The sequence below is a fragment of the Anomaloglossus baeobatrachus genome, chromosome 6 (genome assembly GCF_048569485.1).
Source record: "Anomaloglossus baeobatrachus isolate aAnoBae1 chromosome 6, aAnoBae1.hap1, whole genome shotgun sequence".
Classification (NCBI taxonomy): domain Eukaryota; kingdom Metazoa; phylum Chordata; class Amphibia; order Anura; family Aromobatidae; genus Anomaloglossus; species Anomaloglossus baeobatrachus.
The window spans coordinates 554537380-554557379 of NC_134358.1; the positions used below are offsets into that span (position 1 = coordinate 554537380).

The 20000-nt window shown below is 43.3% G+C and overlaps 1 protein-coding gene across 9 annotated transcripts in view; it reads right to left on the reverse strand.

Moving 5' to 3' along the window:
- Positions 1–20000, reverse strand: part of ICA1 (islet cell autoantigen 1) — a 337463-nt gene that overhangs the window by 28773 nt on the left and 288690 nt on the right. For all 9 annotated transcript variants that reach the window (XM_075315699.1, XM_075315705.1, XM_075315703.1 and 6 more), the window contains 2 exons: positions 6522–6647; positions 4589–4687 (listed from right to left, as the gene is read on the reverse strand). In XM_075315699.1, the coding sequence (XP_075171814.1) occupies positions 4589–4687; positions 6522–6647 (225 nt within the window). The remainder of the gene's footprint in view (positions 1–4588; positions 4688–6521; positions 6648–20000) is intronic.

The following is a 20000-nucleotide window of genomic DNA, read 5'->3' on the forward strand; positions in this document are numbered from 1 at the left end:
TACTGCACCACACAGGATACACCCTCTATATACTACACCACACAGGACACCTCCTCTATATACTACACCACACAGGACACCTCCTCTATATACTACACCACACAGGACACCTCCTCTATATACTACACCACACAGGACACATCCTCTATATACTACACCACACAGGACACCTCCTCTATATACTACACCACACAGGACACATCACCTATATACTACACCACACAGGACACATCCTCTATATACTACACCGCACAGGACACACCCTCTATATACTACACCACACAGGACACCTCCTCTATATACTACACCACACAGGACACCTCCTCTATATACTACACCACACAGGACACCTCCTCTATATACTACACCACACAGGACACCTCCTCTATATACTACACCACACAGGACACATCCTCTATATACTACACCACACAGGACACATCCTCTATATACTACACCACACAGGACACCTCCTCTATATACTACACCACACAGGACACCTCCTCTATATACTACACCACACAGGACACACCCTCTATATACTACACCACACAGGACACCTCCTCTATATACTACACCACACAGGACACCTCCTCTATATACTACACCACACAGGACACCTCCTCTATATACTACACCACACAGGACACCTCCTCTATATACTACACCACACAGGACACATCCTCTATATACTACACCACACAGGACACCTCCTCTATATACTACACCACACAGGACACCTCCTCTATATACTACACCACACAGGACACCTCCTCTATATACTACACCACACAGGACACCTCCTCTATATACTACACCACACAGGACACATCCTCTATATACTACACCACACAGGACACCTCCTCTATATACTACACCACACAGGACACCTCCTCTATATACTACACCACACAGGACACACCCTCTATATACTACACCACACAGGACACCTCCTCTATATACTACACCACACAGGACACACCCTCTATATACTACACCACACAGGACACCTCCTCTATATACTACACCACACAGGGCACATCTTCTATATCATACACCACACAGGACACATCCTCTATATACTACACCACACAGGGCACATCTTCTATATACTACACCACACAGGACACCTCCTCTATATACTACACCACACAGGACACCTCCTCTATATACTACACCACACAGGACACATCCTCTATATACTACACCACACAGGACACCTCCTCTATATACTACACCACACAGGACACATCCTCTATATACTACACCACACAGGACACCTCCTCTATATACTACACCACACAGGACACCTCCTCTATATACTACACCACACAGGACACCTCCTCTATATACTACACCACACAGGACACCTCCTCTATATACTACACCACACAGGACACCTCCTCTATATACTACACCACACAGGACACCTCCTCTATATACTACACCACACAGGACACCTCCTCTATATACTACACCACACAGGACACCTCCTCTATATACTACACCACACAGGACACCTCCTCTATATACTACACCACACAGGACACCTCCTCTATATACTACACCACACAGGACACCTCCTCTATATACTACACCACACAGGACACATCCTCTATATACTACACCACACAGGACACCTCCTCTATATACTACACCACACAGGACACCTCCTCTATATACTACACCACACAGGACACCTCCTCTATATACTACACCACACAGGACACATCCTCTATATACTACACCACACAGGACACACCCTCTATATACTACACCACACAGGACACCTCCTCTATATACTACACCACACAGGGCACATCTTCTATATCATACACCACACAGGACACCTCCTCTATATACTACACCACACAGGGCACATCTTCTATATCATACACCACACAGGACACCTCCTCTATATACTACACCACACAGGACACCTCCTCTATATACTACACCACACAGGACACCTCCTCTATATACTACACCACACAGGACACCTCCTCTATATACTACACCACACAGGACACATCCTCTATATACTACACCACACAGGACACCTCCTCTATATACTACACCACACAGGACACCTCCGCTATATACTACACCACACAGGACACCTCCTCTATATACTACACCACACAGGACACATCCTCTATATACTACACCACACAGGACACCTCCTCTATATACTACACCACACAGGACACCTCCTCTATATACTACACCACACAGGAGACATCCTCTCTATACTACACCACACAGGACACCTCCTCTATATACTACACCACACAGGACACATCCTCTATATACTATACCACACAGGACACACCCTCTATATACTACACCACACAGGACACCTCCTCTATATACTACACCACACACCCTCTATATACTACACCACACAGGACACATCCTCTATATACTATACCACACAGGACACACCCTCTATATACTACACCACACAGGACACATCCTCTATATACTATACCACACAGGACACACCCTCTATATACTACACCACACAGGACACCTCCTCTATATACTACACCACACAGGACACCTCCTCTATATACTACACCACACAGGACACCTCCTCTATATACTACACCACACAGGACACCTCCTCTATATACTACACCACACAGGACACCTCCTCTATATACTACACCACACAGGACACCTCCTCTATATACTACACCACACAGGACACACCCTCTATATACTACACCACACAGGACACCTCCTCTATATACTACACCACACAGGACACATCCTCTATATACTACACCACACAGGACACCTCCTCTATATACTACACCACACAGGACACCTCCTCTATATACTACACCACACAGGACACCTCCTCTATATACTACACCACACAGGACACATCCTCTATATACTACACCACACAGGACACCTCCTCTATATACTACACCACACAGGACACCTCCTCTATATACTACACCACACAGGACACCTCCTCTATATACTACACCACACAGGACACATCCTCTATATACTACACCACACAGGACACATCCTCTATATACTACACCACACAGGACACCTCCTCTATATACTACACCACACAGGACACCTCCTCTATATACTACACCACACAGGACACCTCCTCTATATACTACACCACACAGGACACATCCTCTATATACTACACCACACAGGACACCTCCTCTATATACTACACCACACAGGACACATCCTCTATATACTACACCACACAGGACACCTCCTCTATATACTACACCACACAGGACACCTCCTCTATATACTATACCACATAGGACACACTCTCTATATACTACACCACACAGGACACCTCCTCTATATACTACACCACACAGGACACCTCCTCTATATACTACACCACACAGGACACATCCTCTATATACTACACTACACAGGACACATTCTCTATATACTACACTACACAGGACACATTCTCTATATACTACACCACACAGGACACATCCCCTATATACTACACTACATAGGACACACCCTCTATATATTACACCACACAGGACACACGCTCTATATACTACACCACACAGGACACACCCTCTATATACTACACCGCACAGGACACATCCTCTATATACTACACCACACAGGACACCTCCTCTATATACTACACCACAGATATATTCACAACCCTGTAGAATTGATAGAAGAAGTATATAAAAAATGTATAACTTTACAATGTATTTAAAGTTAAATGTATAAGTTTACAGAGCATAATGAAGAATTATGCTTACTGATGTATTCAGAGATAATAAACCACAAACATATCACAGTGCTAGGTGTAAAACTAGATGATTAAAAAACAGTCATCATTGAATGCAATAACATAGGCATCATAGCGGGTGATAAGTTGATATCTCTATTAAAATATACCTGCTGCTTCAGGCAACTTTTCAGAATAAACCATTGCCTGTGTGCATGTGGCTTTACTCTATTTGTGACATTTATATGACTTGTATCCTGCATTTTCACCAGATCCCCCTTTGTGGAGTCCCTAATTTTCAGTTGTCTCTGAGCTAGTGGATGGAAATAAGTTGCCATGATGTCTCCCATACACAGCACACACAGACATGAGGGACTTCTGCTCTCATGTCCACCTGTTTAACACATGTTCAAAAGATGCAGCCTATGGGACAATATGCAGTATAGTTGTGAAGCCAGTTCTAGGGTGAGATAAACACTTACTAGAAAGCCACAGTACAATCTGTTACTTTGCTCCTCCCCCCTTTTACATAAACTAAAATAGGCAGCTGTTAGTGAGCTGGGAGTCCACAGATTGTAATCAATTGTTTTATAGAGTGAATGAGGAGTTCAGAATGCAGCAGGGATGAGAAGAAGCTCAAATGTGGAGGCAAATTATTTCTCTAATGAGATACATTACAACATTTCTTATATTCGCTGCTATTATTGATTTATGCACAGCTTGTTGGAACAACTCTGACCATTATTATCTATTCCTGCTCTATTTTTGTTACTCATAAGAAATAGTAAAGGATCACAGGCTGAGGTATACAGCACATGACCGGAGAGGAGAACTCACCTTTAGTGTGGTAAATTCATACGGCTGGTATCCCTTGAAACTCTCATGTATTGCTGCCATCGTGTGGGATGTCTTCTCCCAAAAGTGAAGTAGTGTTGTCTGTTAAAAAAAAAAAAAAAAAAGTCAAGAAACCAAGAACAACAAGTGAGTAAAATAATACTTCCTCTACAAGCATAAAACTACTGTTTTACTGCTCCCTGTGTACAATAACATGACTACTATAATACTGCCCCCTATGTACAAGAATATAACTACTATAATACTGCCCCCTATGTACAAGAATATAACTACTATAATACTGCCCACTATGTACAAGAATATAACTACTATAATACTGCCCCTATGTACAAGAATATAACTACTATAATACTGCCCCTATGTACAAGAATATAACTACTATAATACTGCCCCTATGTACAAGAATATAACTACTATAATACTGCCCCTATGTACAAGAATATAACTACTATAATACTGCCCCTATGTACAAGAATATAACTACTATAATACTGCCCCTATGTACAAGAATATAACTACTATAATACTGCTCCTATGTACAAGAATATAACTGCTATAATACTGCCCCTATGTACAAGAATATAACTACTATAATACTGCCCCTATATACAAGAATATAACTACTATAATACTGCTCCTATGTACAAGAATTTAACTACTATAATACTGCCCCCTATGTACAAGAATATAACTACTATAATACTGCCCCCTATGTACAAGAATATAACTACTATAATACTGCCCACTATGTACAAGAATATAACTACTATAATACTGCCCCTATGTACAAGAATATAACTACTATAATACTGCTCCTATGTACAAGAATGTAACTACTATAATACTGCCCCCTATATACAAGAATATAACTACTATAATACTGCCCCTATGTACAAGAATATAACTACTATAATACTGCCCCCTATATACAAGAATATAACTACTATTATACTGCCCCTATATACAAGAATATAACTATTATAATACTGCTCCTATGTACAAGAATATAACTACTATAATACTGCCCCTATATACAAGAATATAACTACTATAATACTGCCCCTATATACAAGAATATAACTATTATAATACTGCCCCTATGTACAAGAATATAACTACTATAATACTGCTCCCATGTACAAGAATATAACTACTATAATACTGCTCCTATGTACAAGAATATAACTACTATAATACTGCCCCTATATACAAGAATATAACTACTATAATACTGCCCCTATGTACAAGAATATATCTACTATAATACTGCCCCTATGTACAAGAATATATCTACTATAATACTGCCCCTATGTACAAGAATATATCTACTATAATACTGCCCCCTATATACAAGAATATAACTACTATAATACTGCCCCTATATACAAGAATATAACTACTATAATACTGCCCCTATATACAAGAATATATCTACTATAATACTGCCCCTATATACAAGAATATAACTACTATAATACTGCCCCTATATACAAGAATATAACTACTATAATACTGCCCCTATATACAAGAATATAACTACTATAATACTGCCCCTATGTACAAGAATATAACTACTATAATACTGCCCCTATGTACAAGAATATAACTACTATAATACTGCCCCTATGTACAAGAATATAACTACTATAATACTGCCCCTATGTACAAGAATATAACTACTACAATACTGCCTCTATATACAAGAATATAACTACTATAATACTACCCCCTATGTACAAGAATATATCTACTATAATACTGCCCCCTATGTACAAGAATATAAGTCCTATAATACTGCCCCCTATGTACAAGAATATAACTGCTACATTTCTCCCCCTGTGGGGATTTGACACATGGCTGTTATTGTTCTCTAGCTGGTATGAATAATAAAGCATAATTAGAAATGTGTAATTACCTGATAAGTAGTCAGGACATGAGATAACAGATTGCATCTGCTGGCTCGGAGAAGATCGACTTTTTCACACACGTCTGTTTTCAGCCTGTCAAAGGCAGATTTGGTATGACGCACTTGTGCCTGAACCTACAGGGAGACATGGAGGAGACTGGTTATATCATTGCTCCAGTCTTTTACTCTAGGACTTTCTAACACACACTGCACTGGTTGTATCTGGGACACCAGTGTCCATTATAATAAAAATAAAAAAAAAAAAATATCAAACTTTAAAAGGAGTTGTCTGACATAAACTCCCAACATTTTTTTTAAGCTAATCTGTGCTGAATTGTTATATAAATCACCCCTACATTATTTTTTTGTTTTCTAACTTTTGTTCCTCTTGAATTATCCCTTTATTCTCTGCACACTTTGATTACCTGCAGCTCAACCAAACATGACGTGCCTGACAGTCGAACTCACAATCAGAGCAGGCACCACCCAGCCTCACTGTCCAGCCCCGCCCCCTGCACACTCATTGGCTGTCAGTAATCTGCCCATCACTGACCTCTCATCGCTCCAGAGAAGATGGGCACATTACTACATTATATGTGCTGTGGATGTGAGGGGATTGTGCTGCACAGATGAGATATCACTGCTCTGTATAGCCACTCATTGGTAGTACAGAGCAGTGATCCTGCTTCTCTAATCTGTGACCGCACAATCACCGCACATATAATATAGTAATGTGCCCATCCCTGTCCCCATCTTATAGTAATGTCCCCTTTCCTGTCCCCATAATATAGTAATGTGCCCCATCCTTGTCCCCATCTTATAGTAATGTCCTCTTTCCTTGTGCCCATCTTATAGTAATGTGCCCCATCCTTGTCCCCATCTTATAGTAATGTCCCCTTTCCTGTCCCCATAATATAGTAATGTGCCCCATCCTTGTCCCCATCTTATAGTAATGTCCCCTTTCCTGTCCCCATAATATAGTAATGTGCCCCATCCTTGTCCCCATCTTATAGTAATGTCCCCTTTCCTGTCCCCATAATATAGTAATGTGCCCATCCCTGTCCCCATCTTATAGTAATGTCCCCTTTCCTGTCCCCATAATATAGTAATGTGCCCCATCCTTGTCCCCATCTTATAGTAATGTCCCCTTTCCTTGTGCCCATCTTTTAGTAATGTGCCCCATCCTTGTCCCCATCTTATAGTAATGTCCCCTTTCCTGTCCCCATAATATAGTAATGTGCCCCATCCTTGTCCCCATCTTATAGTAATGTCCCCTTTCCTGTCCCCATAATATAGTAATGTGCCCCATCCTTGTCCCCATCTTATAGTAATGTCCCCTTTCCTGTCCCCATAATATAGTAATGTGCCCATCCCTGTCCCCATCTTATAGTAATGTCCCCTTTCCTGTCCCCATAATATAGTAATGTGCCCCATCCTTGTCCCCATCTTATAGTAATGTCCCCTTTCCTTGTGCCCATCTTTTAGTAATGTGCCCCATCCTTGTCCCCATCTTATAGTAATGTCCCCTTTCCTGTCCCCATAATATAGTAATGTGCCCCATCCTTGTCACCATCTTATAGTAATGTCCCCTTTCCTGTCCCCATAATATAGTAATGTGCCCCATCCTTGTCCCCATCTTATTGTAATGTCCCCTTTCCTGTCCCCATAATATAGTAATGTGCCCCATCCTTGTCCCCATCTTATAGTAATGTCCCCTTTCCTGTCCCCATAATATAGTAATGTGCCCCATCCTTGTCCCCATCTTATAGTAATGTCCCCTTTCCTGTCCCCATAATATAGTAATGTGCCCCATCCTTGTCCCCATCTTATAGTAATGTCCCCTTTCCTGTCCCCATAATATAGTAATGTGCCCCATCCTTGTCCCCATCTTATAGTAATGTCCCCTTTCCTTGTGCCCATAATATAGTAATGTGCCCCATCCTTGTCCCCATCTTATAGTAATGTCCCCTTTCCTGTCCCCATAATATAGTAATGTGCCCCATCCTTGTCCCCATAATATAGTAATGTGCCCCATCCTTGTCCCCATCTAATAGTAATTTCCTGTCCCCATAATATAGTACTGTGCCCATCCTTGTCCCCATCTTATAGTAATGTCCCCTTTCCTTGTGCCCATCTTATAGTAATGTGCCCATCCTGTAATAATGTCCCCTTGGGCTCCTCTTCTTGTAGCAATACTCTGTCCTTTAGAATTGCCCCCTTGTCTGCCATTCTTCACAAAAACACAAAATAACCCCAAAACAAACAAATCCACCTCACCTGTCCTGGTTCCCTCGGTGCCCTGTGTCCTGCCTCTTGCGGCCTCAGTCTCCTCCTTGCTGACTGCTGCCTGTGCAGTCAGCGCTTTATATCAGAGGACTGATTTCCAGGCGCTGTGCAGGGACACGCTCTCTATACAGCTTCTCCAGTGGTCTGCTGCTGGCTTCTGATTGGCCAGCGGCTGATCATAACTGTATACAGAGTTTGGCTCTGCAGAGCGCATGGGAATTGATCATCTGATATAAAGTGCTGACTGCACAGCGCCCTGCAGAGGCCGCAATCAACAAGGGGCCTGCACGCCACAAGCAGCATCAGGGGCCACTGCTCACAGCGCTTTATATCAGATGACAGATGCCGGGGCGCTCTGAAGAGCTGAGCTCTGTATACAGCTACTGTAATGATCCGCTGCTGGCCTCTGATTGGCTGGCGGCTGCTCATCGCTGTATACAGCACTCCTATCTATGCAGTGTCCAGGAATCGGTCATCTGCTATACAGTGTTGGCTGCACGGCCCCAGCACAGGTAGCGTTCAGCAAGGGGGCCACTGCCTGTGCACCCCCAGCAGCAGCATTCAGACCCCTGCACTATGGAATGGGGGGAGGGTGCGAGGGAAAGGTGGATAGCTCCGGCGCAATGTACCCGCCCAACAGGGCCGCTACATGACGTCAGCTGTGATGCCTGTCGACAAGGCGAACATAAGCATCTGCACTGTTGGCCTGACATCACAGGAAGCAGCAAAATCACGGCAGGAGCGGTCACATGACCACTCTGAGCCGGGGGAGGGGGGCTGACAGCAGGGCAGGTAGGTAATTACTATCTACTTACCTGCCCCAATGTAGCCCAATAGTGTAATGACAAGAATAAGGCAAATTATGCCGGATAACGCCTTTAATGATCTTGCACTGGTGCTAAGCTTGCCTGCTCTTTATAGCACAGAATCCCTTAAGAGGAAGGTTCCTGCTACAGCAAGCTGCCTCCCGGCCGCCAACCCAGGCCCCTCCAGAAACATATTGCTACACCTGCACAAGCGCCGAAGGCGGCAGATCACATACGCTCCTGACCAAGACATACGGAAACCAATCTTTACTAAGCATTTACCAGATCTCTGTACAGATTTTTTTTATGTCACTTTCTTTTTTTGCCTTTGTCCAAAATTAATAAAAATAGAAAAACTTTTTTTTTTCTTTAATTAGTTTTGTACTTTTTATTTTTTTTTATAGTAAAAAGGTGTCAAGTTCCGCTAAAATAAAGCAAAACTTGTGCAAAAATTCCAGATGAACATAAAATCACTCCAGTGGAGGGCGGACTGCAGTAATCTGTGCCAAACTATTGTGACATTTTAAAACATCGTAACTGCTGAAACAGCCGAAAACATTCGAAAAAGCAAACCACGCCACGCTGGCGAGCACGACAAAGAAAAACATGTAGACAAAAAAAAAAAAGACGCAAAATAGAAGAATTTGACAGAAATAAACATAAAATAATAAAAATAACAATAATAAAAAAAGAATGAGAAAAATATAGTTGAAAATAATGATAATACAAAAAGACAATTTAAAAGAATGTCAGAAATAAAAATAATTTAAAAGAAATAGACAAATTAAAAAAATTATTATTTGTATTTTTTGAAATTTGTGCCTATTTCTCTAAAATTATTATTCTTATTTATGAATTTTTTTTAATTTGTGTCTTTGTATTATTATTATTATTTTTAATTATATTTGTCATTTTTTTTATTAAAGAATGACAAAAATAAAATTAAAAATAATAATACAAAATGACACAAATTAAAAGAATGTCAGAAATAATAATAATAATAATAATTATAATAATAATCATTTTAGATAAAAAAAATTTAAAAAAAAATTTGTGTCTATTTCTCTAAAATTAATATAATATTATTATTAATAATTTTACAGAAATAGACAAATTAAAATAATTTGGGGAAATAAATAAAAATATGAAAAAAAATGCAAATTAAAACAAAGAAGACAGAAATAAAAGGATAACAACATCAAATGACGCAAATTAAAAGAATTTGAGAAATAAAATAAAAAAGAAAAAACGCAAATTAAAAGAATTTGACAGAAAAGAATAAATAAAAAGAATGACAAAAATATAATTGAAAATAATGATAATACAAAGACACAAATTAAAAGAATGTCAGAAATAATAATAATTTTAGAGAAATAGACACAAATTAAAAAAAATTATTTATATATTTTGAAATTTGTGTATTTATTTCTCTAAAATTATTATTTTTATTTCTGACATTCTTTTAAATTTGTGTCTTTGTATTATCATTATTTTTAATTATATTTTTGTCATTCTTTTTTATTATTAAATGACAAAATTCTAAATTAAAAATAATGATAATACAAAAAGACACAAATTAAAGAATATCAGAAATAGTAATAATAATAAAAAATAATAATTTTAGATAATAAAATAGACAAATTAAAAAATATATATTTTTTGAAATTTGTGTCTATTTCTCTAAAATTACTATAATAATAATAATAATTAATAATTTTACAGAAATAATAGACACATTAAAATAATTTGGGGAAATTAATAATAAAAAATATGAAAAAAATGCAAATTAAAACAAATTGACAGAAATAAAAAGAATTTGAGAAATAAAAATAAAAACGCAAATTAAAAGAATTTGACAGAAATAAAATGATATATTATTATTAATAATAATAATAATAGAAAAAAGACAAATTAAAAGAATGTCAAATATTAATATCATATAATTATGATAGTCTTATTTCTGTCAGTCAAAGTTTAATACACCTCTTTTCTTATTAATTTGTGTTTTAATTATATTTGTCAAATTCTTTTAATTTGTATCTTTAATTAATATTATTAATAAATTATTAAATTAAATAATAATACTAATAATAATTGTAGCATTTAAAAGACTAATAACTAGACAAAAAAAAAAAAACGCTCTCTTTTTCCTACACTACCAGCTTTGCGAAGGTGCTGGTTCTGCTTGATTACAGGTAAAAGGTCCTTGGGGAAAAGAAAAAAAAATAAAATCCAATAAAAATGGAAATAAGCTCTTGCTTACAAGGAAGGAAACTGTCTCCCTACTGCCACCTCTAGGTTACTCTGCATCTTACAGTGACAGCTACAGCTAATTTGCACACAAGAAAAGGACAGCAAAAAAATGCTAACCTATCCGAGGATATAAAATGACAAGGACAGCATATCATCTCTGCCATGAAGCCATTCTGCTTAACAGAATCCAAAAAACCTCAGCAGTCCATGGCCTGGCGCAGCCTGCAAACGCCATGCCAGCCCCTTATGTCAAATCGGATCATGGACTTGCCGCGCCAATTGCTGTGTGACCAAATGTTCCCGTGATGAGGACAGGCGGCGGGAACGCTGGGGAATCAATGCAGATCTAGGCGGAAAACAAGAGTGAGGATTCCTGGCACTCGTTCACCGTGCAAAAATGAGGGGGTTAGGAATGAGTGAAGAAGTGACCTTGAAAGAAAAAAAATATATCTCCTAAATATGCACTAACTGCCGGAGGAGACGGGACAGCATGAGGACTGGATTATAAAGGGGACATTATACAAAAAAACCCCAAAATGATTAAATATTTTGGATTATTAACTGATGCTGATGATTATTGCTCCTCTCTGCTCCCCATCTTTTGAGGTGCCCCCAGTATATTGCTTCTCATTGCCAGACTATTGGGACTTTTTAAAATATTCAATGCCAAATTGAATGAAGTGCACAAATTGCAAAAAAGACTGATAATCTGACGCAGATCTGTAAACATGATCGCATTTTATGCTGAAGCTTCATTTTAGGCTTTTGAAGATTTAATTTTTACTTTTTTTCCCATTTGATCAACCCCGGTATCTTGTAATCAGATATCACGGATGCTGAATTAAAGACATTTGAAAAGACTGATCGTTACTTCCGCCAACACATGACGTTCCGCGCCCCCAAGGGTACGCAAGGTTGGCTTGGCACAGAGTTACACTGACACCCTCTGTATATGCGGGTGATCTGCCACCAGTTCCTTCTTAGATATAACCCACACGTTTACTGGATGTGTCCTCTCTGAGAAGAACCACCTCCAAAATGTCCGCATTGGTTTTTAATGACCCATGTACCTCCCACATACCGCCGACGAGGTGACCTATGACAGGGCTGGACATGGGATCTGCCTTTAGGTTCCAGAGAATTATGAAATGGCAGCTTGCCTCATATCTGCGCCTCTGAGCGTCCCACGAGAAGGATATTACCATCATGTTTCCTATTATGATTTTATCTATCCATAGCTAGGAAACATGATAGGTCTATTGTTTTCCAGCGGCTAGTTATTATTTATGGGCTGATATGCACGTGCCACAATTAGGGCAAAATAGGCTGTGTGTCCTGCTGTCCTGAGGCCGGAAATATACCTGCCATATTTGTGGGAGTTATGCACACTCCAATTTTATAATTTTTTACCCGGGAGTCAGGCTTTCTCCAGGTTCCCTTTGACGCTTCTCTGAAACTAGCAATCACCCTCCCACTTCCCCTAGGTGAATTACTTTTGTCACCAGGGGGTCCTTCTCTTCTTCCTTTCTATAATTACCTTTCACCCCTTACCATTTGTTCCAGGATGGAGGTATTGGATTTCTATCCTCAATACTGTGACCTTCCTCCTGCAGGTCAGGATTTGTATAAATATGTAGGATTGGCAGGTGACTTGCAGGTATGTATATGCCATATTCCTTACAATGCTTATATTCCTTGAGTAGAAAAGGATCAGGCATGTTGACATTCAATATGCGCCATCCTGTTTTCCCTCCGATGTCCGCTATTGTTGGCTGGAGGTCTTACAAGAGCCACCGATCCTTCCTACCTACCAATGATCTAAAAAAAATTACAAGAACGGACGGTCAATTGTTCTGAGGACACCTGCAACTTGTTGACCTTGCAGCCCTTTCCAAACTGTTTCTATTGAGTATGATCAAAAGTAATACAATTCATGAGGTGGGTCAGGACATTGTTGGGGATGCATTAAAACATCAGAAATTTGTGAGATATATATATGATATTATATTTAATTTAATTTATAATATATATAAATTAAATATATATATAAAGAGAATTTTGTTACTTACCTTAAATTCTTTTTCTTATAGTTCCGTCATGGGAAACCCAGACCATGGGTGTATAGCTACTGCCTCCGGAGGACACACAAAGTTACTACACTCAAAACGTGTAGCTCCTCCCTCCTAGCATATACACCCCCTGCTAGCCAGTCCTAGCCAGTTTAGTGCAAAAGCTGAAGGAGGACATCCACCCACAAGAAGAGACAGAGTAAAATCCGGAAGAACCGGAACCTCTGTCTACAACAATAACAGCCGGTGAAGACACACGGAACAAGAAACCTGCCAACAGGCAATAGGGAGGGTGCTGGGTCTCCCATGACGGAACTATAAGAAAAAGAATTTACGGTAAGTAACAAAATTCTCTTTTTCTTTATCGTTCCTATGGGAGACCCAGACCATGGGACGTTCAAAAGCAGTCCATGGGTGGGAATAAACAGACAACTGAGAAGCAGGCAAACCCAACTTCACAAATGGGCGACAGACGCCTGAAAGATGCGTCTGCCCAAGCCCGCGTCTGCCAAAGCAAGAGCATGCCTTGGATAGAGCTTCGAAAAAGTATGCAGACTAATTCGAGCTGCAGTCTGACAGACCTACTGAGCCGTAGCCTGGCGTGAAAGCCCAAAAGGCACCGACAGGTCTGATCAAATGTGCTCTAATCCCCGGCGGGGAAGGCACTTGAGTACACTTGTAGGCCTCGGAAATGGCCGACCTAAGCCAACGAACCAGGGTCGGCTTAGATGCCGAGAGACCGCTACGCTGACTAGCAGTCAGTACTAGAGAGAGGTGCACCGCCTAATAACGGCGGTGCGAGACACATAGATCCGGGGCGCCCGCACCAGATCCAGGATATGCAACGCTTCCTCAAAGCGATGAACAGGAGCCGGACAAAAGGAAGGCAGGAAAATTGCCCCGGATAAGGTGGAAGCTGTAACCACCTTAGGGAAAAAAGTCCGGAGTCGGACGGAGACCACCTTGTCTTGATGCAAAAGACCAAAAAAAGGGGGTGACTCAGAGAAAGTGCCGCCAGAACTCCCTGGCGGGAAATTATAGCCACTAGAAAGACTACTTTCTGTGAAATATGAAACAAAGAAACCTCCCTAAGAGGCGCAAAGGGGGGTTTCCGGGAACCGGGAGGACCGGATTAAGGTCCTAGGGCTCCATAGGCCGCCGGAAAGGCGGAATGATGTGAGATGCGCCCTTAAAGGAGCGCACCGGAGCCAGCCGGACGATACGCCGCTGGCACATACTGACAGAGCCGAGACCTGTCCCTTAATGAGGGATAGTCCTAGCTGTAGACCGGACTGTGGAAGGGACAGGAGGGTCGGCAAGGCTAAAAAGGTCCAAGGACACTTTGGAGCTCGAGTCATAGCGGAGATGACTTCAGGAAGGATACCAGAAGTCGCCAAGATCCAGGACTCAATAGCTACGCCGTCAATCTGAGAATCCAGAATTCTGACGGAAAAAACGGACCTTTAGAGAAAAGGTCTGGACGGTCCGGAAGATGCCATGGCAACCTAACGGACAAAAGGAACAGGTCAGGGTACCAAGCCTGCCTGGGTCAGTCTGGAGTAAGAGAATGACCCGACGGCCCCCTTTACTGATCTTGCGCAGGACTCTGGGCAAGAGGTAGAGACGAAGCTGGGATCAAACATGAGCCAGTGTGTCTACCGCAAAACCTGAGGATTGTGGACCACGGTTGGACAGCTGAAATAGTCTGAGTCGCAGTTTTGACATCTAGGATGTGGGCTGCGGATACGGTGGACTAGGAGTCCCTTGTCCACTGAAGAATGTTGAGGCGCCAAGATTGCCAGGCGGCTGAGTGTCCCGCCCTGGAAGTCGATGTAGGAAAACGCTGTCACGTTTTCCGACTGGACTCGAATGTGCCTAGCCGCCAACAGATGGTGAAGGCTTAGAGAGCTAGAAAAAGAGCTCTGATTTCCAGCCTATTGATCCAGAGGGCTGATGCGGACAGAGTCCAAGCGCCCTGCGCTCCACGGTGGAGATATACTGCTCCCAAGGCGGAAAGACCAGCACCCTGGTGAGGATCACCCGGGACGGGGCCAGGAAGGAGCGTCCCTGAGACAGAGCGGCCGAAACCACCACTGAAAACGAGCCCCTGGTCAGTGGCAAAGCCACCACCCCGTGGAAGGAGGGAGTTCGCGTGTACAGCGGAAAACATCCAGTCTCAGAGGACGCAGGAGAAACTGGGCAAGGAATCGCTTCCATTGACGCCACCGTCTGACCAGCACCTGTATTTGGTGTCTGATAGAACGACGTCGACCGCCAGCGGAGGGACTACTGATCGACTAAGAGCAGCTTCACAAGAGCCGACAGAGTCTCGAATTGCGTCCCTGAGAACCTCTGGTTCGAAGTCAGAGTGGACTTGAACAGAATGACAAGCCACCCGAATAGGTTAGAGTGGCGAGAGTAAGCGAAGTACTCTGCTAAGAGTCTGCACTGGATGAAGCCCCGAGAAGAAGGCCGTCCAGGGCAAACGATCACTGCCAATCCCTAGGGGTGCAGGACCTTAATCACAGCAGCCCCAATGAGAATACTCGAGGGGCCGTGGCTAACCCCAAGGGAAGAGCCACGAATTGGACCACTCCGATGGCAAAACGTAGTCAACGCTGGTGTGAAACTGCGATTGACCCCTGCTGAAAAGCATCTCTGATGCCGATGGCTGCTAGGGAATCTCCTTGGGTTCTTGATTGATCCGGTGAAAAAAAACACACGGAACAAGACCGAGGCTCCATGTGAAAACGCCACACCTGACCATGCTGAAAAAGCTAAAGATCTAGGTCGGAAGGCACCGCCCTCTTCGGGGACTAGAAATAGATTTGAACAAAAATCTCAGAACCGTTCCCAGTCGAGAACCGGTACAATTACTCCATTGGCCTGCAAGAAATGCCACGGCCTGTGAGAAGGCGGCGGCCTTGGAGCCGGGAGGTGACAGAAAAAAATCTGTTTGGCGGGTGGACAGAAATCCATCCTGTAGCCATGGGAGATATGATCCCGCCCCCACTGAACGGAGACGTGGTAGAACCATACGTCGCCAAGTGGAGAGAGCCTGCACCGACCAAGGAGGTGGTTGGCGTGGCTAGATAGCTCGGAGGAAGCCGACTCCGTGGTAGCATCTCCTGCGGTCTTTTGAAGACGCAGCTTCAAGCTATTTGGTTCTATGAACCAAGGCCGAGCTAGAGGACGATCAGATGGAGGAACGGAAACCACCAAAACCTCAACTGATTCCTGTCCTGGACAGGTTCCCTGGTTTAGGTTTGTGGCAAGGAAGAACTCTCCCCGCCAAGAGCTTCCTGAATTTCATCCAGTTGGTTCCGAAGAGACTGGTCCCACCAAAGGGGAGCCCAGCAAGGAACCCTTATAGAGGCATCTGCTTTCCATTACCGAAGCCACAGGAGCCTGCGGATAGCGAGGAAAGTAGCCAAGACCACCGCCGTGCGGTGTCCAGCATGGCAGACCTGGCATAGGATGAAAAGACTGAAGTCTGGAAGTTCAGGCAACCGTTTTGGGCATAGAGTCCCTGTGAGGGAATGCATCTCCTCCAGACAAGCAGAGAAGGTACAAAAGAACCGCACTGCCGTAAAGCTGAGGAGAACGAAGCTGCTGCCGCCCCAATACCGACTTGGCCCAAGGACAACCGGGCGGACCGCAAAACCTTAAGTGAGGAGCTATCAGCCACTGACATAACGGTCCGGGCTGAGCCACCTGAGGTGACTGAGCCCACTTCTTGACCACCATTGGTGGACATGGGAAACACAGTCCTCAGAATCACGCTTCATGGGAAGAGACTGTCAGAGCGGACCCTGGGCTTGGTCACAGGGGCCTGAAAACTGGAGTGGTTAAGGAACACACTTTGTGTTCTCCTAGGTAAGGTAACTCCGGCGGATTGGGGTCCAGTACAAAATTAATGTACCGTGGGAGCCCTATAGAGGTGCCGTCAGCCACTGATACAACTATCCGGGCTGAAAGTCTGGACACTGGAGGGGCCACGTTTGGCGAATGAGTACACTCCTTGACCACCTCTGATGGGAGGGGGAAACAGGCTGCAGAACCCCGCTTTGGGGTCTGCAGGACAGGCTGTGAGCTTGGACGCAGCAGGCTGAAAACTGGAGTGGTTAAAGAACACACTCCTCGTCCTGTTAAAGGTATACTGATGCCTTTCTGCCAGCGGGGAATACTCCCCTGACACGGGCGGATGGAGGTCCAGTACAAGTATAATGGACGCAATCCAATCATTCGGCTCTGCGTCTCGTACGGACGGATCAATGTACATAAAGTAGCGTCCGAGCCCCTGGTAGAGACATCCTCCTCGTCCAGTGAGTCAGCTCGTAATCGGAGCTGCGGGACGGGGAAGGACAGGGGACCCTGCGTCTCCCTGTCAGGAGGACGGGGTCTGAGCCCAGAAGGAGAGTCCTTTGTGAGCTTTATTGAGCGAGCTGAAGCAGAAAACGCCCTGAGAGGGGAGCTGCATGCTCAGCAGATGCCAGGACAGCCGACCCCTGGAAATAGGATTCCCTCAGGGGTCAGCCACCGAAACCGGAGCAGATGGAGGGGCCACTAATTAGCAATCATTCGGCTCTGCCTCCAAGCTGAGGGGCCACCATGGTTATGAGCTCGGTACAGCCGTACGAGACTACCTGCAGTGCATAATAAAAACAACCTGCAGCCCTGCTCTGTGAGACATGCTGCAGAGGTGGGGGCTCTGTCAAGACTGGCCCCCAGCATATATAAACCGATAAAACAAGCAGCTGCACAAACCAGGAGGTCGTGGCTGTCAATCGTTTAAACAGACATGTCTGTGCCCCCTGGTCCCTCAGCCCAGGTCCCCACTTGTCACACTGTGGAATCTCTGTGCCTATGCAGGCACAGAGAACGCCGAGAAAATGGCGACCGGAGCGAGGAGAGGGGGCGGGGCCTACTCTTAGAGCGGCAAAAGGATTCCCTCAGTGAGGTAGCCAGGGGAGGGAATCCTTCCTCAATGAGGAGTGTCCCTTCCCTTGTGCTGCGCAGCCGCTGGGCGGAGCTACACTGCCTCTCTGCAAGACTGACATGCAGAGACAGTGGAAACCGAAACTAGGCCTCAGGCGAAGCCGGGGCCTAGAGTAAAACATGCGGCCGGCGTGCAGGCACCATCGGCGCGGTTCTCCAGTGAAAACTGGAGAACCGGCCGGAAATGTTAACACCAAACATAAAACACACTCCCCCAATAAATAAACATAAAGGACCCCTGGAAAGACCACTTTCTGTGGTAATAACGTCTCATATACTTAGCTTGTGAGACGCAGATTGCCAGGTTCCTGGGGGATGATAGCTCCGTCCAGCAGGGTCCTGCAAAAGGGCTGCGGATGGAGACCGGTCTCCTGCAAAGCAGTGAGAACAGTGTTGGCTCCCACTTCAAGCCAGAGCCCCAGCATGGGATGGTGAAGGAGCGCGGCATGAAAGGGATACAGCCCTGAAATCAACCTTAACAGCACCGCCCAGTGGGGTGAGAAGGGACATGCCGGGAGTCCAGACTGGACCCGCTTTTCTTCCAAATCTTTGTCCAAAAGGAAAAATCAAAAATCAAAATCAGAGAATGCATGTGTGTGTGATCCTCCTGAAACACAAAGCATGAAAACTGGCTAGGACTGGCTAGCAGGGGGTGTATATGCTAGGAGGGAGGAGCTACACGTTTTGAGTGTAGTAACTTTGTGTGTCCTCCGGAGGCAGTAGCTATACACCCATGGTCTGGGTCTCCCATAGGAACGATAAAGAAATATATATATATATATATATATATATATATATATATTTAATTTAAATTTATATATATTATAAATTAAATATAATATCATATATATATATATATATATATATATATATATATATATATATATATATATATATATATATATATATATCTATATATATAATTGCCTTATTCTGTCTGTCTGTCTGTCTGTCTGTCTATCTGTCTGTCTGTCTGTCATGCTCCGAAATTGTGTCCTTACGGTGACACAAAGCTGATTGGCCGCTGGGCTCGCCATGGCCCCGCCCCCCCACACGGATTGGCCTCTCGCCCCGGC